A 25,544-nucleotide genomic window follows, 5' to 3' on the forward strand; every position below is an offset into this window, starting at 1 on the left:
CCTTTTAATGGTTTCAACAAATGATGAAACAATATGAGCAATTCCTCCAGAAATCCCTAATGTACATCATCTTGAAATAAAACCAATACACATTCAGCAGTGTCTGAGAGAAGGGCACAAATTCCTGGAACTGATGACTTTTGCATATTTACACTTGGGGGGAACAAAACCAACACTGGAATTTTAATAACTGCGATCTAGTTGAAGGTGAGGAGTAGCCTGTCCTTGGACCTAGACAATACAAGTTTAGACAAAGAGGAGGAATGTTTGGGAAATCCCTCCTTCAGTTAAATGAGAAAATATTATTATTGATTAATTGTTTCTTGCTATAACCCTGACTATGGTCAGCAAGAGTCTACAACAAGCTTATACCATGCTGGCAGGTGATTACTACACAACTTTCTGTGACTGAGGCTTCCTCTCTGTTTTGCACTACTCAGATTCTTTACAAGGAACACCATTTGTTTCTAAGTTTATAGGGAAACAGACAGGAGTATAAATAAAATTTATTGGCATCACTTAATGAAACAGTAATAAAACACAGACCTCCGGGCAATGCCTGTAAGAAGCAGCAACTCTTGGCAAGTGGGGTAATTATCCCTTGAAACAACATACACAAATTCAGTGGATTCACTCTCACTGCAAAACACCAATTTTCTATTGCTGTCGCTCCAAAACATTATGGGTCTGATCTGATTTGTCTTCCCCATGGTGCTTTCTGGCCTCAAAAGCTATACATCCACTAAACTATGTGGCATTTGCCTTTACTTACTTTTGGTATCTTGTCAACATACTTTATGTGCTAATACAAAATAACTGGACAAAAAAAACCAACAAAAAAAAAAAACCCAAAGCACTATGTGCAAGATTCTGCTGATTGTCAAGAGAATACTTTTGTGTAACCTGGCAAACTGGAAGGATTTTTATCTACTGACATATTTCTGTGTAGCCCTCATACAAAGGCTATCAATAACTATTCTTTTATTGCTCAACTTGAGATAACATGGTTACAAACTCTGGAGGAAGTTTTGGACAACAAAAGGTTCATTTCTGTCCTAAAGTTGGACAATTTTCTATAATCTGCAAAGTATTTACATCATCTTAGAAAGAACACATTGCTCTGATATACTGTGAAACATTCAGCAATGTGTAAAACACAAAGCTAATGTAAACTTCAGTTACTAACCTTTTTTTAGCAACAGTCTACTTTCAAAAAATAACTGTGTAATATTTATTTGTTTTGATAACATCAAAATCTGGTAAGCATGACCAAGCTGGTCTAGTGGAAGGTGTCCCTGTCTGTGGCAGGGAGGTTTGAATTAGCTGATCTTTAATGTCCCTTCCAACACAACCCACTCTTTATAATCCAAATGCTCCCTAGTGACACATTTAATAGCCTCCCTACATTTAATAATGTATCTGTAGTTATTCTAGAAATTCCAAGAAGAGCTGTTTGCAGAAAACTTCAAGCTCAAACTCCTAAAGGTTAGTCTTTTTGCTGGTTACTTTCTCTGCAACCTAAGAAGTTACAGTATAAGGAATATCTGCTCTTTAATATCCATTATAAGAAATTGAAAACATACCTGTATTGAATTTACATTTCCCACTGGCTGTTCCTATGAGCTCACAAATAACAGCACATGAACAATTTGCACATTGATATTATGGTAAGACCTATGTCATGTTTCAGTCATTCAGTATTTATGATCTTCACTCTATTTTTGAGGAACATAAAGAATGGTATGTCCTCAAATTCACTTGGCAAGATGAATATGTTTAGTGAATGCATTAAGTCTTCCTGATGACTTTCATACCCAGATAAAATTTTTCCAAGTTACCTTTTGTGGTTTGCTGCCACCAGGTGTCAAAGAGCAGCGCTCACCAAGATGGTCTGGTCTGCACTTCTGTGAGTCCTGTGCAGGCAAAGGCCTCCTCTCACTTGAGGAAGCCAGATGGGGACTGGATCTGAGGTGCAGCGTTGTTCTGCGTAAAATGTAAGGGCTGACCTTGCCCCTGGGGATGTCAGCAAACCCTGAAAAATAAACAGCTTCTATAAAAACCTAAAGCAATCACACTTCCTCAAATGGATTTCTCTTTTCACAATAGGAGTAAGATAGCTGATTCAAATAAATCATCTGTTCCATTGGAGAAAATGGAACAAAGAGATTGCTGAATAGATCTTGCATATTCCAAAATTCAAATGCAAAACTTGTATATCACAGAGGAACCATTGAATTACAAGAGCAATTCTATAGAAAAATAAAAAAAAAAAAATCAAACAAGTGTTTCATCTTTTTCTTTATAAGTACATTATTATATGGAGAGCAATTTCAAACTGAAAATCATGGTATCACGATACCATGATATGATGCTCTTGATTTTTAACACTTTTCTCTGTGTAGAACTATTTATGTATAGACTGTTTATTATCTCTCTATCTAGCCTAAAAGTCAAACATGAACTGGCACGTATGTCCTCAGAACAGGGCTACTTTTAGAAGATATAGTAAGAAGTGAAATGCAAATAATGTTTAGCTTTAGAAATCCTGACTTCTGCGAGTGACCGCCAAAGTTGAGGTTATTCAGTATCCTTATGGTTTGTCCTTTAATGATGGCAATTACATTAATTATAAAGAGCAACTTAATAGGTAGTTGAACTTAGAAGATATTTTTCAAGCCCTGAATTTTGCATCTTCTCAGTTACCCTCTGCTGCAGTGAACCCTTATATGGAGTACCAGGCTGCCTAATTTCATGGCATTCGCAGCAGACAAAGTGAACTCTCATGAAGATGAGAGTTAATTAATTAATCTTCTCATGAAGATTAATGTCTTACTGCTATGGGCAAGTCAGTTTCAACTCAGGGAATTTTAGTCGATTTAATGTTTTGCAAATTAACACACTTTAATTACTGGTATTGAAAGAAATAAAAGCCTACAAATAAGCAAACACTTGGGGAACACACATGGGCTTCCCTCCAGACACCACTCCTTCCCAGTTTCTGGTCTTCAGTTGCCTCACTGCACACTACACCTGTGAGTGAGGTGATGGGAGCACAGGAGACTGCCAGGATCACTTAACTCTTAGCAGAATGGGAATTACTAATCCACCAAAAATGTATTCTGCTGGTCTAACACCAGTGCTCCACAAGCTAACTTGGCACCAACTGCCACATCTCATTGACTCCTTTCACCGTCCATCACGATCACCAAAAATGTTTGCGTAGTCACCAACTCAGAGTGAAAGCCATTCAACGAAACAACGAAAAGAGAAAAGCACACCTGCTGTGCTCAGAGAACATTTGCCTTTACAAGACATAAATACCTTTTTGCACTATTTCTGGAAGCCCATCCAGCTCACAGTCAGTATTGTCTGGACCCTGCAGATTTTGAGAGATATCACACTTCCTTTTCTTTTTCAATGAAGTCACTGGAGCAGGAGATCTTGGTTCTCCATTGTCTTTCCTGCTGTCTTCACATCTCTGCCTTTTACTTGAAAGCTTAGTGGTACCTTCATCTGACCTGTCTTTGACAGAGTGTTTGCTCTTTTGTGTTAATGGCTTCTCTGAATTCAGCAAAGGAGTGCTGACAGCATCACTCGCTCGCTGTTTCAGCTGAGTACTCAACAAACTGACTTGTGTTTTTAGCATCTCATTTTCTTCCTCTAGTTTATGATATTTAACAATAAGAGAGCAGTATTTCTCCAAATTCTCATTTGCTTCTCTGGTCTTCACTTCTGTAGATTCCTGCAATTCTTCCAATTTTAACTTAATTTCTTCTGTAATGGCATTATCATCAGCATCTTTTCAAAGAAAAACATGATTATTCATATAACTGACATAATAAAATATGCATATGTAAGAATTCATAATGCAACGGTCACGAATCTTTTAATTACACATGTATTGTAACACTGCAACTATAAAAAAAAAAGACTGTGAAACAAATTTAGTAGTATGATAGACATAATAATGTCCCTGTTAAATTGAGCACAAATACACAAATTGTGAAAAGAATCCTTGAGCAATGCATGGGGAAATATTTTCCTTCTCATTTTGTAATTTCTGAACACTCCATTTGCACCCTTAACTTGCTTTAAGTATCATTTATAATACAGTGCATCTCATGAGGTGAACTAAAAACATTAAGAACAGAGCATGAGAATCAGAGGGAAAAGCTTGCTGGAAAATGATAAAAGAACTCACACACAACTTCATAAGAAAAACATCCCTTTTCTTCCTCAAGTCACTTACACGAAAAATGTAAGATTTAATAGATTTATTCAGAACCTAGTTTTGTTTCTGAGAAAAGAAACAACACTTTTACGAGGAAAAAGATTAGCTAGATTTTAAAAATGTCTGACATTTGCACTCGTAACTTTTTATCCTAGTTAAGAATAATGCTCTGTACTAGAGCTGCATATGCAAGTGGACATTTTAGGGAACAAGAAAGTTTTACAGATTAATGCACCACTATGAAAGCATTAAGACAATCTAGATTCAGTTACCTTCTTTATTATGCTTCGCCATAGCCAGATTTTCCTTCTTAAGCAGCTCATCATGTTCAGCTAGTTGTTTCTGCAACTTTTCCTTTTCCTGTTCCAGCTGCTTGCAGGATTTCATCCACATCTGCACTTTACTGTGGGCATATTCATTTTCCTTCTTCAGCTGAATTATAATGTTACTATTATCAGCCTAAAAAATAAGAAATTCAGTTATTTCACCAGAAACATAATTCCTCCTTTTAAACATTATAATATCAAACAGAGTAACAGAATCACTGAAGTTGGAAAAGGCCTCCAAGATCATCGAGTCCAACCTTTAACCAAGCACCACCACATTAACTAATTCATAGCACTAAGGGCTACCTTGAGCTGTTCCTTCAACCCTCTCAAGGGTGCCAACTCCACCACTTCCCTCAGCAGCCCCTTCCAATACTTTACACTGTTTTCTAAAGGACAGAAATTCTTCACAATGTCCAACCTGAACCTTTTACCATCCCATTGATCTGGTACCAACCTGTGTGCAAATATCACACAGTGAGCACAGCCAGAAGCCTTCTCCGCTACACTGACACTACCATGGGTACTGTTTACTGGCACACATCCACAGGACTTTATCCTTGGACTGCTCTTATTAACCAAATTAACACCACAGATGAGAGCCCTAAGAAGAAAGAACTGTTGAGCAAGATGAGCATTTTGTAATTCAGTGTTTACTTGCATGTAAATTGAACTGACTGTTTCTTCAAGAGTGTGTTTATGGAGACAGTAATTCCTGAAGTGGGAGTACAAAGCTGGAGCCAGAAATCAATCACAGACAGAAGCAGCACCAAAATAGACCGAAACCACCCAGAAAACAAGAAAAATGCAGGGATAGGATTATTGGTACAGAAGTACAGTATATGTACAGTGAAGCTTCATCTGTGCTACTAAATAGCAAACCAAGAACATGAAGAGCTGTTCCCAGTTATCGGTAGCTCACAGTATGTGGAGCTCATATTCCAGCATCCCTGAGGACAATTCTGTAAGAGAATTACACTAGTTAAGACCTGTAATGAGAATTCTATATAAAATGGAACTGAAAAAGCTGAATCAAGAGCAATCTATCAAGACTAGTGCATAGAGATAGACCATGGTACATTTTTCCATCAAAGTAATTCACAAACACAAAATAAAGGCACTGCAAAGTCTCTCTGAGTGAATTCTAACCACATTTTAGCTCATCTACAATGCTCACTGTAGTCAACAGTCTGCTGTGTTTAGGTCACAGAAACCAGTTCTAGGTGATCTCAGTCATGGCACACAGAACAGAATTTTTCTAATGCACATCAATAGTAACTATGTTTTCTCCAGGCTCTATGTTCTCTTTAGTGAAAGAAAGGCTGTACCAAAGTCAAGTCACAGTTCTGGAGCACTGGTTCCCAATCCTATGTTTATGTCACTACACAGTGTCTGGAATCTCATGCAATTGGTCATACTTAAGGGTTTTTCTTACCTTAGTTTTTAGGAGTTCTCCTAAGGACTGATTAGCTTCTTTAAGGGAATTATTTAGCTGTTCTTTATTTGACTTCAAATGCTCAATTTCCAGTTTTTGCGAGCTGATAAAGTGCTCCAGTGAACTAATCTTCTCATGACAGGCCTCAATTTCTACTTCATTCTAAAGAAAGAAAATGTGCCTAATTACTATGATACCAAAAAGGACACCGAGTTTCATTTTAAAGATGTACCTAACAGCATATCACAAACCCACAGGAATTCCACAGCAAATTTAATAATTATGTTTTAAGGAGTTGAACATTAAAAGGGTAATTTGTCTCAAGTATGTATTTTCAATACTAGAATCTTGCCTCTAAGAAAACTGTCAGAAGAAAACCCTTATATTTTACTATAACTTGCTTTTACATCTACTTTATATTAATAAGAAAGAAAACTACTAAGAAACAATTATAGTAAGTTATTTGCCTGTGTTCAGCTGGCCTCAAGCTCACAGACATTTCTACAGTTAAGTTGATGGCTCTTGGCATATAGCACATCTGACAAATGTATTTCCAACAAATTTGTCCTTATATCCTGAACTGGTTGAACTTTCTTCCCTCTTTCTACTGAAACAACCATTTCCTGGATTAAACATACTGTTGCTTTCCCCTTTTCAAGGTTATAGTCCTAGTGAATTTTTATATAGATTAAATGCTTACTGAGTTGTGAGATAAATTAACGTTTTAGAGCTTGTCATACAGAAAAATGTTAACACATACTAAGCTCCAAGGTAAGTATATGTAGGTTTTGGAAATATTGTTAGCAAAGACAAATTCTTTTGCAATAGGATCAGCAAAATTTTCTAAAATACATAGAACTCAATTAAAAACTCACAGCACTACTCTTCCTATTTTCTGACTCACCCTTCGGTTTGCTTCTGTCAGAGCATCCTGATGCTCTTTCTCTGCTTGAAGTAGTCTGTCTTGATATTCTGATATCTCTCTTTTAATTTCACTTTCTTTTTCTTGTAGTTGATTCTGGACCATCTCCAAACATCTGGCCAGTTCATTTTTTTCTGAAGTTGTGAGATGCAGCTGTATCTGTAAATAGTAATAGTACATTTTTTGGTATTTGGAGTTATCTCAATGGAGAAAGAGTTGACCCATAAAACTGTTTAAATCTGAAGCATCTTTGAATTTTCCAAAACAACTTGGTAAGAAAAAATATTCAACAGTGGCTGAACACACTATAATCAAAGAAAAGAACACAAAAGGTAGGACAGGAGGCAAAGGAAGGTTCACTTAAAAGAAAACAAGTACAAGTTTGCTAACAGCATTAAATCAAGCAGCACTGCCAAAATCAAAGTTTAACCTCTCCAAATGTTGCTCCCTCTGAGAATGACTTGAGAGGTTAAGGGTCACTTCTGCACCCTCTTTAAGATGAAAAAACTTTCTAAGCATTTTCACCCATTGTTATAACTACTTTTTGACAGCTGGCCTGTATTTCCATTTAGGATTTCTAAAAGTTGCAGAAATATCTGTTCTTTTCCCAACCTACTCAAAATCCTCCATGCCACAATAGAAACAAGCCCCTGGTTATAGAGTTTTTAAAATAGTTAGAAGGTTAGATGACCACATAAACTGGTTTAAAGACATAATATTTTTCACAAATAAAACCTAAAGTTTTCTAGATGATAAAATAGCCTCTAAGAATTAAATGCAAACAAATTATAAACAAAGGCTCCAAAAACTGTTTCTTCCTTGACTATATCCTGAATTAAATTAGCACAATTGAAACACTGAAAGTAGTTTTGAGAAATGCTGAATATTTATCTGCCCTCCTCAGTCTGGTGATTGAAAGCCTGTAGTAGAGAATTTCTCAACACTGAAAAATGTCTAGATGACCAGCAGTGGACTTTATGCTAAGAAAACATAGTTTGGATGGAAGGAGGAGGGGGAAAAACTACAAAGTAATCATTTTCTCTCAGAAGAGAACATTGGATTTTTTGAAATTTGGAAGCAATAACCTCTAATACTGTACATTATCACAGATCCCCTTGACCAGCCTCCACACAGGTACTGTACTTGAGCATCTGCTTTGAACACAGAAATCACGCAGATGGAATAACTTACTTTGTTCTTTTCTGAATGTTCTTGAACACATTGAATTTCTTCAGCAAGCTTATTTCTTTCTTCCTGTAATTTGGCAATCTTCTGTTCAGCATTATTTAGCTTGACTTGCAGCTCAGTTCGACTTTCAGCCAGTTCATTTACCTGAAATAAAATTTTCCAGAATTATTATTTTTAATACATGTGTCATGACTGCCAAAGAATGTACTTACATGTAACAAGCAGTTCTTAAGATGGATTATTTTATTCCCATAGTTGGTCAAGTTTTAAACAAGAGTCACAACAGGGTAATGATGTTTTCACATGGCAAGTGCACTATTGTTATTTCACTTTTTTTGGAGCTTCCGAAGTATTTATTCCAAAGTACTTATTGATATGAAAACTCAGTCACCCAATACCAATTTGTTCTTCCTCTTTTTCTTCCACAGGAAAGAGGAAACTATCCTGCATTATTTGATTGCCTAAACCTCTACTTTCAAGTTACCTTCTCAGTCATCCTATGCAAAACAATGCCCTGCTTTCCAGCTCTGTAATTTCAATGAAAATTTATGATTGTATGGAAAATGTAATTTTAAAATAGGATGTTTCCTGCAAAAAAGTTTGAGGTTAAAATTATTTTAGGATTTAATTTATTAAGGAAGTAGTAAACCCAGAGGACACTTTATCCTTCCTCCTACAAAGGGAAGTCTGCCCTAATGGAAATTATATTACCTTTTTACATAGAGTGTTCTTTTCACAAAGTGTAGATTCCAGTTCCTTCTCAAGGTCCTTATAAGACATTTTTAGAACATCCAGGATATCCGGAGAGGTTTCACCATCAGAAAAACATTGCTCCTTCAACTTCAACTCAGCAATCAAGTTCTGCAGCCTCTCTTTTTCCTGGTGCCAGCATTTAAGTTCATGCTGCATGTGAGTCAGCTGCAAAGACAGTGCTTCTGTTTCTTTCACCTGCTTTTCAAGAGCACCATTTTCCTGCACCTTTTCATTGAGCTTTTGTTTACAATCCACCAATTCTTGAACAAGTGCTTCTCTTGTTTGATCCAATTTGATGTTTTCATTTTTTATTTCCTGACATTGCTGTAACAGCATTATTTTATCTTGCTCAAGATGAGCCACCTGATCAATCAGGACTTGTTCTTTTGCTCTAGCATCTGCTTCCTCTTTGCATGAAAACTCTAACTTCTCACTCTTATCTTTGACCTCAGATCTCAGCAATGCCAAAGTATTTTCAAGCTCATGTTTGATTTGTATCTTTTCTTCCTCCTTTTCTTCCAACTGCTTTGCTGTAGTCAAATTTGAAGACTCTAGTTCATGGAATCTTTCTTGCATTTCTTTTAAATCTTTAGCCAAACACTCTTTTTGTGAGGTGAGGACATCAATTTGTAAGTTGGAACATTTCAGCTTTTCAGTCATCTCTTCCATCTCTGTTGCTAATATTTCTGCCTCTGCTTTGGCAGTCTCCAATTCAATAACTGTATCTTCTAGATTTTTCTCTGACATCTCCAATTCCCTTTCAAGCCTCTCTATTTTATCTTGAAGAGAGTCAGCTTTCCGTTCATTGTCTCTCAGCTTTTCAGCAATGTGACGTTTTTTCTTCTCATCAGACTCAATTTTTACTTTCAGCTTCTCAATTCCACATCTCAATTGGTCTGCTTCTTTTTGTGCTGCGCTGAGTCTTGCGGCAAGTTCTCCTTTTTCCATTAACAAGCCTTCCAAAGATTTGGAAAGCTTTGAATTTTCCATTTCTGATGAACCTAATTTATGCTGCATCGTTCCCAACTCTCTTGCAATCAGCTCTTTTTCTTTCTTTGAATCTGCTGCTTCATTCTGGAGTTTTTCTTTTTCTATGGTGAAACATACAGCATCATTTTCTAAACTTTGCAGCTTCTGAAGAAGACTGTCTTTTTCATTGGATAATTGATTTGCATCAGATTTTGCAGCCTCAAGCAGATTTGCTTGTGTCCTCACTTCATGCTCTAACCTTCTAATGAATTCAGTAGAATCCATTTTAGTTAACTCTAATTGTTTTAATTTCTCTTGTAGATTTTGGTACTTCTGATCCAGCTCTTTTTTGCTTTCAGACAAAATACACAGTTCTTGGCCAATATAGTTTCTCTCAGCTGTGACTGAAACAAGGTGCTCTTGAAAGCTAGAAATAGTTTTCAGATTAACTTCCCTCTCCCTTTCTAATTGCTGACATTTTGCCTGGAGCACGTCAATGTCAGGCTCTATGAACAAGGCGTGGCTGTCAATATTAACTTGCTCAGATTTTGGACTCCCCTGCCCATTTTCAGCTGCAAGAAATTGTTCCTGACCAGCTCTCTTGGTCATTTCTACATCATCAAACATGTCTGCTGCATTAGGCAATCTAACTTTACCTATCTCCAACTCAGACTCTAGGTTCTCAGGTTCTTTTTCTGATGAAACTACATGAAGAGATAATTCCTGCTTATTGACAGAACTGGATCTGTGTTTTTCATTTATGCCACAGTTTTCTTCCTTAACAGCTACAGTAGCTTCCTCCAGTCCTGCACAAGCTGAGCTATTTGAAATTATTTGTGCCTCCTGGAAGTTCATTTCTGAGTTTGATTGCTCAACTCTTATTTTCAAACCTACATGGCTTTGCTCTTTTTCTATCTCATAGATCAGCTTCAAATTTTCATCAGTCTGTTGTTTTGCCTCTTCCTGAAGTATTTCAGTGGTATTTTGATTTTCACAGAAATAGCCAGCACTCAAAACCCCATTAGTGGAAAATGACAATGCACTGGCATGGTCTGAGGGGCTGGTTATTTTTCCTGACATATTTCTACACTCATGTTCTCCAGAAATTTTCTCAGTGTCATCTTCCATTAATCTTGCTTCCACAGTCTCAGTTTCATTTTCACACACAAAGGCATCTCCTGCAGCCATTTTCTCAATGGGGATTATTTTAAGATTGTTTTTCAGAGCTGAGTTTTCAACAGGCACTCTTAATTTATAAGGAGTATTGTTTTCTTGTTCTATGTTCTGCAAGGGATAAGAATCAACCAGTTAAAAAAAAAGAGGGGGAAAGAATACATATAAGAAAAAACAAGGTAAGTTTTAAAACTTTTCTTAAACTAGTAAAGCTCCTGCTCTTATGCAAAATAAATAAATACTCCTCCCTACTTTACAGTCTCCTTTCTTACAGAAATGTTTGACACTTGTTTATGCACACATCTTTGGCCAAAAAGATTTAAAGGTATTGAGGGAGAAATTTTAGATAAATTTGCTGAAAGACTATGTGCAAAGATACAGATCCTTCTGTATTTTGGGAAAATAGGTGTCTACATGACAAAGTGAATTATTATTAGCATTACTAAAAGGACAAAGATTACTGCTCAAGTATGGATTATTTTTCTTCTTTCTCCAAAAAAATAGTACTGCTTCTGTGAGGCACAATTTTAAAAAGAATATTTGCAGTAAAAAATCTGGGTGACCACAATCAAAGGATTGACATAAAACTCATTTGCATGACAACAATTACTTACATTTTCAATATCTGTGCACAGCAGTGAATGAGAACTTAAATCAAGGACCTGTAGTTGGAGTCTTGCTGCTTCCAGCTCCAAAGAGAGATTCTCAGTTTGTTTTCTTTCTGCTGCCAGTTTGCACTCCATCTCCATAGTCACATTATTCAGCTTCTGCTGCCATTCTTCCTTTTCAGATAGATTTTGCTGTTTGAGATGATCTATTTCTTTCCTTTCAGAAAGTATAATTTCTTTCAGCTCTTGTATTTCCTCATTTTTCATATTCTCTTGAACATGAAACTGATCTTCAAGCACCTTGATGGACTTCTCATATGTCTGACAGAGCATCTGAAGTTCTTCAATTCTATTTTCAAGGTTAGATTTTCTTGGAGTAATACTACTGAGCTCTCTAACAGAATCCAAATTGTGATCATTATGACACTTTTCAACCAAAACTTCTGTTGCATCCTCTGAAATCACTTCTACAGAACTGTCTGTCTGATTCATTCCCTCTGTCCATTTGCATGAACCACTGTTATGAGAATCAGCCACCTCACTTACTTCTAATAAACAGGGATTTACAGAAAGGTCTGAGGAAGAATCTGTGGCATTAGTTTCATCCAATTTAGGTAGCGTGTCATCTTGGCTGGATGACAGTGACACTTGCACAGACTCTACATGAGCACTGCTCTGACTTGTTGACAGGGAAGAATTTTCTGCTTTCAGTATTTCAATACAAGACTGCAGCTCACATATCTTTGAGCTCATACTACTGTGCTGTTCATATAATTTTAGGTGTTCATCCTGGAAAGTCAAAAGCTTCTCTCTTACTTCCGCAAAGTGTACTTTAACTTCTTTGCTGGACAATTTTAAATCTTCATAGTCAGAAGAACTGCATTCTTTAACTCTGAAGGGCACTTCCTCATTATCAGGAGGCATTCTCAGATCACTGTTATCACTTTGATCCATAAGTTCTTCAGGAAGAACAGCTTTCTCAGCTTTTAAATTGTTATCTGCAATCCTTATATCATCTGTCTCCTCTTCCTCTTTATTAATACTTGTGGTACCATTGGTTTTAGCATTTTTCAATCCAGAGGCCAATGCAGTGTTTTCATTCTGCAACCTCTCACACATTTTCTCAAGCTCACTCAGCTGGTTTATTGTTACCTGCAAAGAGGATGCCAGCAACACTGATGAAGGACTTTCATCTATTCCTTTTTTGCCACAGTCCTGGGAAATGTCACAGTAATTATACTCCAATGAGTGGCCATCTTCCTCTAATACTGTAAGTGAAGAATCTGCAGTTTTCAGTTCTTTAACAGAGAGTAGTTCTTGCTGCAGTCTCTCTTTCTCTCTCACACTTTTCTCAAGTTCTACTTCCATGCCTTTTAAAGCCGTCTCCAGCTGCATCACTTCTAACCTGCAGTTTTTTAGAGAGATTTCGCTATCCTCAAAATCCATCTGAAGAAGCTCAAGTTTAACCTGGTATTTATTCAGCTCAATGTCCTTTTCTTCCATGGACTTTCTCAACTGTTCTGAACAGAGGCGTTGTTCACAATTAACATCACACATTAGAGGTTCATTTTTTATGGGTAGTTCCTTCCCCAATTGCTCCTTTTCTTGAAATACAAAGCCACATTTCTCTTGCATTGTATTTTGTCTTGTGCTGACATTTAACCTTTCCTGGCTTAAACAGTCAAGCTCCACAGAAGGCACATGTTGCATGTTGGAAAATTCTGACTGCAGATGCTGAAGTTCATGAACCAAGTTCGTTTTTATTTCTTCTGAGGCTATAAGTTTATGTAAGAGATCTTTGTTCTCACTAAGTATCTGCTTCTCTTGTTCTAATTTTGCTTTTTTTTCATCTAATTCAATTGTCTGCTCTCTCAGCATGCTCATAATTTTTCCATTTTCTTCTTCTACTGATTTATACTTTGCCTGCAAAACTTCAAACTCTGTTTTCATTTCTTCTGTTCTTGATTGAATACGCTGTCTTTCCTCCTCATGTTTTCCAGACATATCAGAAATTATTTCTTCTTTTTCCTTTAAACTATCATAAATATTTTTATTTGCCTCCAGTAAAGTTATTTGTTCTTGCTTTAAAACACTGCTTAAATCCCTAAGGGCTGTATTTTCTTCAGTAAGTTCACCAATTTTTTTACTGTATGAGCAAATCATTGAAGACATGTCCTTCTTCTCTGAATCCCATGTTTCAGACATGAGCTTCAGCTGTCTTAGTGACTCCTCAAGCAATTTATTATTGATCTTCAAATCCTGAAGCTCAACTTCTCGGTTTTCTAATCTTTCATTCAAAGTTTGCAGTTGCATGTCCTTTTCCTCAAGAATAGCTGAAGTTTTTTCAACTAATTCCTGACGTGCTGAAATATCTGCTTGCAAATTACTGATGTGCTGCTCAGTTTCTGTCATGAGGCTTGTGTACATCTGTTCTACTGCAAGTAACCTTTGCTCTGTTTCACTCTTTGTTTGCAGTAAGTCTTCATACTGCTGCTGCTGATCTGAATTAAACTGCTTTTGAGCTGCTAAAGAACTCTCAAGAAAAGAGATCTGCTCTTGTAAATTGGCCAGATCCTTAGTTTTTCCCATTTCTAGAAGAGCTCCGGCATATCCATGATCCAGCACTCCAGTGCTGGAGTTAGTTGCTGCAAATTGCAAATTCTCTAAAGCTGTCTTATCCTGCCTGCTTTTAACTTCTCCATCTTCTGTCATTTCTGAAGTATCTTTTGCTTTTACAAGACAACAGATTTTTTCATATTCACCAAGCAGGTCATGATAGCACTGCTCCCTTTTCAGTCCTTGACTTGCTGCCAATTGTAACTTTTCTTCTACTTCAGCAACTTGGTTGGTGAGCTGGAATATTTTACAGGACATATTTTCTATCTCTTTGCAGTACTTTTTATCAGAACATTCTGCTTTCTGCTTAAATTCATCAAAAACTTTTTTTTGTTCTTCTAATTGTGCACTTTTACATTCCAGCATACCTTTCAGTTCTCTAATCTCTGTGGATTTCCTGTCACTTTCGGTTTGCATCATTCTAAGTTTCTCACTATGCTCATGATTTTTGCTTTGCTGACTTTGAAGGGAACCCTCCAAGTCATTAATTTGAGCCAGCAGACCTTCCTTTTCAGACTTAAGTTTATTTATAAGATTATCAGTTTCATTTTTCCATTGAGAAAAAACAGTAGCCTCTTTTTGCAGTTCTTCACATTCTCTTTGCTTTAATCCAAGAAGTCTCTGCAAAGCTTCTGATTCTCCCTCCATCTTACTTATTTTACAGTCTTGTTCTTTAATATGATTATCTTTTTCCTTAAGGAGACCCCGGGTAGACTCTTGTTGCTTTTCCATGTCAGCTAAAGCTATTTTCAGGGTCTCCAATGAAAGTGAGCTTTCTTGCCTTTTAAATTTCTCTTCCAGTAACTTCAGTTCCACTTCCAGAACAGCATTCTTATCTGTAGAAGAAAATACCATCAAATCTTTGTCAGTCAATACTGGCAAGTCTTCTGATAACTTTCTAGATGAGGTGATACTATTTACTTCTACTATTTTCAATTCTCATTCTACTGCAAAGCATCACTCTTAAGTGATGCTCCTTCATCACTGGATGAAGGATGTTTCTATTACTTTAGGCTATCGGGCACTACATAAAGTCAGCTTTCCATAAAGTAACTGCTAAACAAAAGTCTTCTATTTAAAAGAGATTCTATGAAAACAAATTTGCTGATAAGTTCAGTACATTTTGATTCTTTTCAAAACAGCATCACTTCAGGAACCGAACATGTTCACAGACAAAAAACTCATTTTCATTGACAACAAACTCAATGTTCTTAAAAAACACTAATCATGTCCCACAGTAGAAACTTTTTACTTAATTCACAATGAAACTTACAGCATTGCAGGAAACATCCAGAAACAGTTCTGTAAATTTAATATCATAACTCACTTTTCATCTCTTCTGCAAAATTTTGGCTTTGCTTTAGAGATTGCTTGATCATATTTAGTTCTTCCTCAAGCTGGTGGATCTCTCGTGATTTCTTTTCAAGTTGACAATTGAGAAGATTTTTCTCCTGCTTCACTTCCTAAACCAAAACCAAATAAGGCCATATTTCATGTAAATTGATAAGGAGGTCAATGGACTCAGTTCATTTAAATCAAACTAAAGATATTCCATTAGATCCTGTTAAGACTTTGGGAATCCATGCCCGGGTTCCTAAGCACTGCTTGGAAACATAAGCTGAATTTTTTATTCTTAGTGAATTGACAGCATCAGAGAGATGCAGCCTGTTGATGCAGTCAGAGTGCTTCCTCTTAGCATAGAACAAACAGCTCCACATGACTTCACAGAAGGAGATGGGACAGGACAGATTCTACAAAATCTCAGCTGATTAAGTCAGGCTACTTTCTCAAAGGAGCTCAGTAAACAAACCCCTGCAATGGCATCAAAATTAACATGAAACGTGTAGATCAGATTTCACCTGCCATCTCATGTAGAGACAAATTCTCTTTCCACTGAACATCAACAATGTGGCAACATCGGTCAATTTATATTTAGAAGTGCTTACACTTTCAGATGGTTGTTTTGCAATTAACAGCACTTTCTTTCAAATAAATTGATTTTTAAAAATTCCAAACAAGCAAACAGAATAGACTATGACCACCACCAAAAAACACTGTGTAACTACATCACACCCAGGAAACCAAATTCAAGCTCTTTCAAAGAGACTCAACTTTGTTCTCCAAACTCTGGCGCTCTGGACAACAGATGCCACAGAACTGGCATGGTCCAAATGGAAACAGACTGTCAATTATTCATCCATTTACTACTAGCAGATGGGCATAGGATTCACAAAAGCCAAGCTCAAGAAATGGAAGGGTCTGAATGGAAAAATTAAAAGCTTGCTGGCGTGGCAGGGTTGTTTTTGCAACAACATAAATAAATTACCCTCAGAACATGATTAAAACTGTCATTGTCACTAACAGTTGTCTTCCCTTCTACTCAGAGCCTTCCCTACCCACACTTTAAATAAAAAAATCCAGTCAGATATAAATTTAATGAATAAGCTTTCTAGCAATCTTAATAAATTTTCCAAAAAGTCCAAGCATCTAAACCCCTTGCATTCAAAGCTGCAATGCACGTACATGAATTAAACTAAGCCATTCATTACAAAACCTAGGGTGGTCTATGGAAAGAAAAACAAGTTTAAGGAATTAAAACGGCTGAAAGGTCCAATTATTTCAATTTGGTGCAAACATTCCCAATATCCGTAGAATTATACATTGGGTTGGAAGGGATCTTAAAGGTCATCTAGTTCCAATCTCCTTGCCATGGGCAGGGACCTCCCTTGCTAGACTAGGTACAGAATTTTTTCCTAGTGTCTAATACAAACTTACCCTCTGTCAGTTTGAAATCATTTCCCCTTGTCCTGTCACTACATGCCCTTGTAAATAGTCTCTCTCCATCTTTTTTATAGGCTCCCTTTAGGGACAGGAAAACCACAATTAGGCCACCCCAAAGCTTTTTCTTCTCCAGACTGAACATTCCCAATTCTCTCAGTCTTTCCTTGTAGGAGAAGTGCTCCATTCCTCTGATCATCCCCTTGGTGGCCTCCTCTGGACTTGCTCAACAAGTCAACATATGAAAGAGAACCACTCAGCTGGGCCAAAACCATGCTAAGTGCTGTTCCAGCAATAGTCACATTCCAATAGCTGGGAATGTTCTCAGAAATTGCAGTCTACCAGCAAGAACATACCTAAATTTTCACACTACACCAAACCCCTACAAATGTTTGTGACAATCTGAACAAAACCCACTATTTTACTTTAGACTTTTGCAGAGAATTTTGAAGGTAATTTTTTTGGCAGAGACTATGCCAGGTTATTTTATATCTGCTGATAACAACTGGTAACAAGCAAAATGAGAGTGCTTAACAAAACCAAACTGCGACACAGATTACATAGGTATCCAGCTGGTTTTCCTACTTACTGCTGATTCTCCAAATAAAGGATAAAATTTCCATTGAGAGGTCTCTAGTGGCAAAACTGGATCAATTTCAAGTGTAAATGTTCCAGTTGCCACAAAACCAAAACAATATAATTGAGAAGACAGAGGAGACTTTAAAGTGAAAAGGTTTCTGCATGTATGAAGCATACAGAAACTTCTCTGAATTTACCTTCATTTGGGAGAAAGTTTTTCCAGCATTGCATATTTATTGGACTGTCTTATTCTAAGAGAGAAGCATTTTTTTTAAAAGAGGAAATAGTATTTGTACAAAGTCACTGTGTTTAACAGTATCAATCAAAGCAGCAGTCAATGATTCTAGAATTTACTTTCAAAATCAAACATGCATTTACTATTTGACTTTTATTTCAGAACCAAAAGGAAGAATCTCTTGAAACACAATTTATTGTTTTAAAAAGTTCAACATGAACTAGAACCATATCATCAGCATTACAGCATGAATCCTAACCACACACCTACTGCAGAAACTGCACTGATTTCCATGATGTTAGGGAAGGCCTCATTTTTTGTTACAACTAGGATGAGTTATTAAGATAGTCAACAAAAGTGTTTAAAGATTGCTTATGGGGAAAAACACAATTGTGAGCACATGCTCCAGAGTATTAAGTGTTTATAAATTGCTGATGTATGGTACTAATTCTGCCAAATACTCCTCAGCATTGCTCACCTGAAAGCTTCTTGTCAGGTCGGCTTCCTTAGCCTGGGCTGCTGATAGACTCTGCTCTGCTCTGCACAGCTTCTGGGTGAGATCACCAGTGTTGTGTTCCAAGCGTTGTTTTGCTGTCATTACCTGGAAAACCAACATTGTAATCACAAGAATGACTTTTTTTAAACTCCAATTCTTGAACTCAACATTTTGCTACAAAATGAAACTACATTATTTTATCCCACCCTGAACCCAAGGGTTGCTTTACTGGTGTTTAGAGAAAAGTTGCTTATTGCCTTTCCACTCCTTTGCTTCTGACCAAAAAGATGGGATGTCTCTAAAATAGATACATTTATAGACTGTCTGAAACAAGATTAATTCATCCAACTTGCAGCTACATCACCACAATGATATCTGTAGGATAGAAATGAGATTGAAATACAATTGGCTTTTTGCTAAGCTAAGGGAATCAAAGTTAGGATCATAACTGCAATTACTGCTCTGTTGACACAGATTTTTTTAAAAGTGAACAGGTTTTAACTCTTTGAAAAGAGTTCTAAAACACTCCAGATTAAAAGAAGGAAATGACACTAGTGGGTCAAAAAAAAAAAGATCTATTCCTAGGTCATCAAGTAAATGATCTTTCTTTGAGAAGGAAGTAAAAGGCACTTATTATCCTCTCAATTTAATCAAATTTTCAGCAAGCATATACAAAAGAATATGCATATAATAAAGAAGCCTCCAGTAAAAACTTTTGACTGAATGTAGTCCCACAGCTATATTTCTAAAATAAAACAAGCCTGCCAGAAATCTGTTGGCAGTTTTAGAAATGATGTTTCAGTTTAGGATGCCTGCAAACAGGGCTTCTCAATACATCTTTCAAGAACATGTGGCCCTTTTTAGAAAATCAGTTAGCTCTGCTGCTTGAGAAATGCTCTCAAGGGGTTTTGGAGGCTTTTAAACGTTCCTCTTTTCTGATCACCCACTCCTGAGGCCTCTGCTGCTTTTTAAACTACTGAAAATTAGGAGTTTGTGACAACTGAAGTATTTTAAAAGGTAGCTGCTGCCAAAGCTGTGGAAGAGCTCCTTCATACTGATCTTCTTCCTTACACAAGCCATGACACTCAACTGCTTTTGTGAAGAACCAGTTCAGGGAGTTAAACTGATAGCAAACACTTGGTTCTGTATACGCATATGCTAATGTAATTTTTCTTTGCTTTTTTTATCTCCTCTATCAGCTCTCCCCAGGATCACATGAGGAGTGCATGGCTAGGGTATATGAAAATGGGACTGTTGTTCCAAAGGGCAACGACCTGTTGGTCAGTAGCTCTCTCATCACACTACACCTCTGCATGATGTTTTTTTTGTTTGGGCTTTCTTTTTTTACATAAAGTTTCTAGTGATCAGCCTTAGCTGCTCCTTTCTCAGATTTATTTTACCTGCGCTGCCTGCATTTACATCTTCTTCCCTGTGAGAAGTGGAGTAGCCACAAACTTTTAAAAGCCTATAGTTCACATTTAAATACAGAGTATTTTGGTAAGAAATTATAAATATAGAACATCCAATACATACTGTAAAAACATCAAGATGCCACATTAATTATTTTTTTGCTTTATGTATAAGTAAGGCAGTGCTGTTGAGACAACTAAATGCCACTCTAGTAGTGGATTTTAATGCTAAAAAAAGCCTACTTTGTCAAATTCTGCCTGTAGAACATTGAAGTCATTTTTGGCTTGCTGTAGCTCCTGATTCAGTTTGCTTCTTATCTGGTTGCACTGCTGATCCAGTGTTTGCAAGGCACGCTGCTGACAAGACAGTTCCTAGAAAACAGTGGCAGAGAAACAAAGAAATAAACACATGACCAAAATAAGTCTCTATTTTGGTTACTGCAGAAATAACAAATGATTTTTATCAGCAGGTACTCCCTGCTCAGGGACACTTGTCTTACACAGCAAACAGTTTAAACACAGCTTTAATTCATGAGGCAAATGCCACACAGGCAAGAATGACATTAATCCAAGTTATGTCATCTGCTTAAGAACTTAATTACTGTAACATTCCTGCCACAGAAAGGGAAAAAATTGAATCCAAAAGTTATGAAAGTAATAGTGTTAAAAATTTTCATACTAAAGGTAAATTTCACATTAGAATTACATTCCAGTACAAGTAGACAAGTTCATCTCTGCTATTACTTACCATACTATAAGTTAGGAATATTGCACAAATTTTGTTGCAAGAAGATGCAAAACAGAGCCTTTAAATAGGACTTGACAGACTAATATTATAAACAAATGAACATTAAACAAACATTTTAAGAACCTGTAACAGCTCACAGGTTTTAACCATTGCAGAAAAAATGTTCTTCTCAATTAATGGCCTTGCTGAACAATTTAGAATGGCAGTATGTGGGCTAACATATTAATCTTATGAAGGCCTTTATTTAGCTAACTAAAAAAAGGAAAAACCTGGACAGAAGGTTTATAGGCTTCAACCCATCTTTTGATTATTACAATGATGCTACAACTATTCAAATGCAAAGATCGATTGTCCCAATTTACCACTTCTAGACAAGGTTCAGTATCAATTTGAGATCCTGAGGTAGCATCTTGACTAACGGACTTTGCAAAATCACTTTTTCACTCAAGAGTGCTGGAAGCAGCACTGTTTATTGGCTACCCCACAAGCACTTCTCTGCCAATTACTTCATCTGTCTGGACGTACCTTGGAGAAAAGGTTTCATGTTAAACATTTGACACAACAAGCAGTCTTCCTCAGGGCAATGCCCTTATATTCAATCCCTAAAGCCAACTTAAAATGCCCATCTGAAATATCACTATCACTTCTGAATCTGTGTCTTGGATTTCCTAACACTGATTGCTTTATTAACCTTAAAAAGAAAAGCACAAAGAGTTTAGTCCTAATCTAAATCAGTATTAATGCTGTTAATACTAAATATAACTTCATTACAGAAAAATTCCAGGCATAGTGCTATACTTGTCTCTGCAAGAGCTGGCATGAAGGAAATGAAAGACACTTCTGTTAATTGACTATATTAACATCTTATGAGCATGAACCAAAATTAGAATAAGAGATAGAATCCTAGAAGAAATTATTTTCTTCTGTGTGAAATGCATGCAAAATTAACTCAAATTCCAAAGAAATAATTTAGTTGTTTACTAAGTTTGAGCTCACATATACATAATTTTATGAAAAATGGAGCCCAGTTTCTCATGGATTTGCATCTCATTCTATCTCTCAAACATGTTCTCTATTTTCCACTGAATACTATCCCCATTATTGCTATATTTGTTTTCCATTTTTTCAATTACCTTTGCAAATGGTACCTATCAAATGTGATTGCAACTAACAGAAAATCAGATATACAACATAAGCCAAGTGACTTCATCTCCTCAAGAAGTCAAAGTTAAAAAGTTCTCCTTGTCTTACCTGTTGGAATTCTTTTTCCTTGGCCTTTATTTTCTGTTCCAAAGACTGACGAGCGCTCTCAGCATTTTGTCTCTGGCAATTCAGTTCTTCTGATAATCGCTTCACCTTTTGCTCCAACATTTGGACCTACAATAATTTAGTTATCAATCATAAGTGTTAAAGGTGCAGGTGATGTTTCATTTAAATATATAAGCTCTCACACAAAAAGTTCACTGCTGTCAGCTACAATTGTTCTAGCATTCATATATTCACAGTAACTCCAGCTGGTACCATATAAATTCTTAGCAATCCAAAGTACAAAACTCATTCATTCTTCCTTATGTTAGTGAGAAAATGTGTGTGTACGTATAGAAAGAATATATATACTTTAATATATATGTATTAAGTGTGTATGTGTATACATGAGTGTACACACACAATAATAAATACATATTTAGATGATATATAGGAGAACATATCTTTATATATATTTAGATAATAAGAAAATCAATGATATTGAGAAATAGATTTTTTGATAGATTGCATTTTCAGTACCTCAGGTTACTACCAACTAAAGAATGACTGCTAACTGCTAAGCAACTACATGTTTAGGCTGAAAATGAATGGATATTGCACAGAATTTCGGAGTGATTCAGCAAATTGATTTGGACAGAAAAAAAAGAAGAAAATATCTTCATTTATAATAACAGTATTTTTTACAATTTAAACTAAAAAAAAACCCAGCAAGCTATGTCTAGGTTCACCTCCACATTAACTTGTTATTTAACTCAGTTGATTATGTCAATATTATGTCACCCAAGAGAGTGAAGCATTGTTCACCTAACTTCCCGAACAAAAAGTAAATTTTATTCCAGACCAAATCCGTTAATGCAAAACACGTACTTTATTTTCCCCAGAGAGTAAGAAAAAATGGCAAAGGGTGAATGGAAGTCTCTTTCTTCAGCAATAAGAGCTGTTTACTGAGTTAATGAAATGGTAGAAATAAGAAAATAAGAAGCAGGTAGTTGCATTGGGATGTCAGGTATCAGGCAGAGACTGCAGGGACTGTGAACTTCTGTAAGATCACATGGAAAGGTGATTGCAGAAAGGCTGCAGATCTCACAAGGAGTGAAAATACTTGAAAACACAGAGGTGCTGGGCTTGAGGTCTGGGAATAGTACCAGTGATAGAGAAGTGTACAAGGGAGGTTGCCAGGATTAAACCCAGGCTACAAGGCACAAACTAAAATCTAAAATCTCAATAGAGTTCTCTCTTCAAAGTCCAGAGTGGGCAGGCAGAGATCCAATTCCAGTGCAAGAAAGAAGAAACAGAACAGAAAGGAGTCACCTTCAGATGGCAGGACCAAAGGAACTTTCTGGGAAAAGATGCACTGCACCTAAAGGATGGGCTGCACATCAATTCCAATGGTGGCAAGTCCCACTTCTCCTTGTCCTTCCCCAGGCATGTTTCTAGATGCACAACCTTGCCTCTTCCCTTGGGCTGCTTTTAATCCCCTTTGATTCTTTAGTAAAACAATTCCACTCTCTTAAACCCATATAAATTTAACAAGGGAAAATTAAATACATAATACCCTAATCTTTAGGAAGTTGAGTCAAGTCATTTTTGGAATCAAATAAATTAAAATTAAGCCCTTTTCAGAGAAATTGAGCTGTCAGACTGGGTCAGCTATGTCTTCCCACAAACTCACTATGATGACAGTGACTTTATGAAGTCAAGGGATTATGTCAGGTGTTAGATTTTCCCTTACCCAGCCAAGACTTCCCTTAAACTAGCTCCTCACAGAATTATCAACAGGCAAATGTTGCTGTCTCTCTGAGAAGGCAGACTGATCAAGGTTTACATGCAAAGGTTTATTTTTTAAGGGCCAATACAGGAGTTGTGGGAAACGTTAGCTCACCAATATACTTAAGTAGCATGCAGAAACTTGCTGACAAACACAGGTAATCATTCTACACAGAGAAGACACACACAAACATCTTTTTCCCTATACTGTAGATGAATCACTAGTAGAGAAAAAAAATTAAAAGATAGATGAAAATATGAAGATTCAAGGAATTATGACATCTGTGCACTAATTTCAAATTTGTTAAGTGTTGGGAAAAGGGACTTTAGGAAAGTAATGCAACTTGATTAATCAAGGAAAACACTTACTTGTTACCTTCTGCAGTTTGAATTACTTTAAGCACTGGCATTCTCCTTTTGCACATGATTACTAGCAAAAATCTGAACCATTTCAGATTTTTATGTGTATTTACTTACATACACTCTGTAAATTCTTGACTAATCAAGAGTACTACTCTCTTCATTTTTACTATGAATTCAAACTCCCTAGGATTAGGCTGTGAAATCCCATTTAGAAACTGCATATGTTCTCAATCTTGCATTGCATTTTTACATAGACATTATTTAAAACAAGCAATTTACAATACAAGGACTATACCCCCACAACATCCTGCAGTATAAGCAGCAAATTCTGATTTTCAGCCAAAAATGCAACAGTCTTTTTCAGGTCAAAACTCGCCACCAGATGTCATTGTTGCTCTATGCAACTTGATCAGGATATATTTTTCAGAATTTGAGTCAATCTTACCAGAGTATAAAAATTATTTCTTCAGGTGGTGTAAGAACCTTCCAGAAAATGGGCAACTGCTTACATGTATTAATGTTTTTTACATATAATACATATCAAACTAGCATATACTTCTCAAAACTTGATCCTCAGTAAACTCTCGAGAAACTTAGTCTGAGAACCTCGGTTCTTACTAAATGGCTGCAAACTGACACATAGGAATACTGACAATGAATTGTAAGGACAGTCAAAAGATGTGTGAGACAACATTTTACCTGAGTGGTAGCTTGATCAAGTTGTGTACTCGTTTGAGTCAGTTTATCTCTGGTTTTGTTCAGAATTTTATCCTTCTCAGTTAATTCCAACTTCAATTTATCCAACTCCAGTTCAGTCTCTTGATGTTTATTCATATGGGACCTCTTCAGTTTTTCTTGAGCTTGCAATTGCTGTTCCAGGTCTTTAATAATGGAATTTAGTTCTGAATTTAAGAAACAGTAAAGAGTAAGGATACTTTATGCTTCAGAAGGCACCTCTTCCAACACACTTCCATTTCCTATTTAAAATGTTTGATAACAACCCAATTTCCTGGCAGAGGCAGACACCCTGTACAATTTTCAGCAAGTTAAGACAAGTTTTAACTGTCTCCTACTAAGACATCAATAACAAAAACTATCAAGACTGAAAGACAGTTGACTGTAAATCAATAATTCCTACCTCATGAGAAAGAACACAAACATGAAAACTCAGGAACAAGTGCTGCAAAGGCAAAGACAATTTGTTCCTCCTGCTGGCTTTTTTTTTGTTTGTTTTGTTACTGTTTTTAAACATGCAGAAACATGTCACTTGAAATAACGATTACATTTTTTTAATAACTATATGCACTACAAGCATTTCCTTAGCACAACTGTTCTTCCAAAAGACTTTTCAACTTCTTCGTAACTGTAAATGTCCCATTTTGTATTTTAATCTTTTTCCTGTCTCAAAATGCATACAAATAAAACTAGACAAACTAATATTCTCACAGTATACATCAATAAGAGTTTATCTTCCAAAAACACAACACAGTAGAAACACAATTCACAGAAGAAAATATAAGTCAGCTACAGGAAGTATTATCCAGAATTAATATTATCTGGCTTTGTGGGTTTTTTGTTAAAAGAAGTCCTGTCTTCCTGATTCTGAATTTGTATGGCTTCCAAGCTGAAAAAGCCACCAAAATTGAAGCTCTATGTGAGGTATTTGAATGAAGAGTTTGGAG

General features: G+C 36.4%; 1 protein-coding gene across 1 annotated transcript in view; it reads right to left on the bottom strand.

Moving 5' to 3' along the window:
* The window catches only part of CENPF (centromere protein F), a 34,042-nt gene that overhangs the window by 874 nt on the left and 7,624 nt on the right, over positions 1-25,544 (bottom strand). Inside the window, exons 6-18 of the mRNA XM_066547841.1 lie at positions 24,562-24,764; positions 21,718-21,843; positions 19,962-20,090; positions 18,292-18,414; positions 15,549-15,684; positions 11,612-15,057; positions 8,814-11,108; positions 8,106-8,246; positions 6,897-7,073; positions 5,993-6,154; positions 4,504-4,690; positions 3,322-3,798; positions 1,839-2,032 (exon numbers count right to left, since the gene is read on the bottom strand). Coding sequence (XP_066403938.1) covers positions 1,839-2,032; positions 3,322-3,798; positions 4,504-4,690; positions 5,993-6,154; positions 6,897-7,073; positions 8,106-8,246; positions 8,814-11,108; positions 11,612-15,057; positions 15,549-15,684; positions 18,292-18,414; positions 19,962-20,090; positions 21,718-21,843; positions 24,562-24,764 — 7,796 coding nt within the window. The remainder of the gene's footprint in view (positions 1-1,838; positions 2,033-3,321; positions 3,799-4,503; positions 4,691-5,992; positions 6,155-6,896; positions 7,074-8,105; positions 8,247-8,813; positions 11,109-11,611; positions 15,058-15,548; positions 15,685-18,291; positions 18,415-19,961; positions 20,091-21,717; positions 21,844-24,561; positions 24,765-25,544) is intronic.

The sequence above is a fragment of the Molothrus aeneus genome, chromosome 3 (assembly GCF_037042795.1).
Source record: "Molothrus aeneus isolate 106 chromosome 3, BPBGC_Maene_1.0, whole genome shotgun sequence".
NCBI lineage: Eukaryota > Metazoa > Chordata > Aves > Passeriformes > Icteridae > Molothrus > Molothrus aeneus.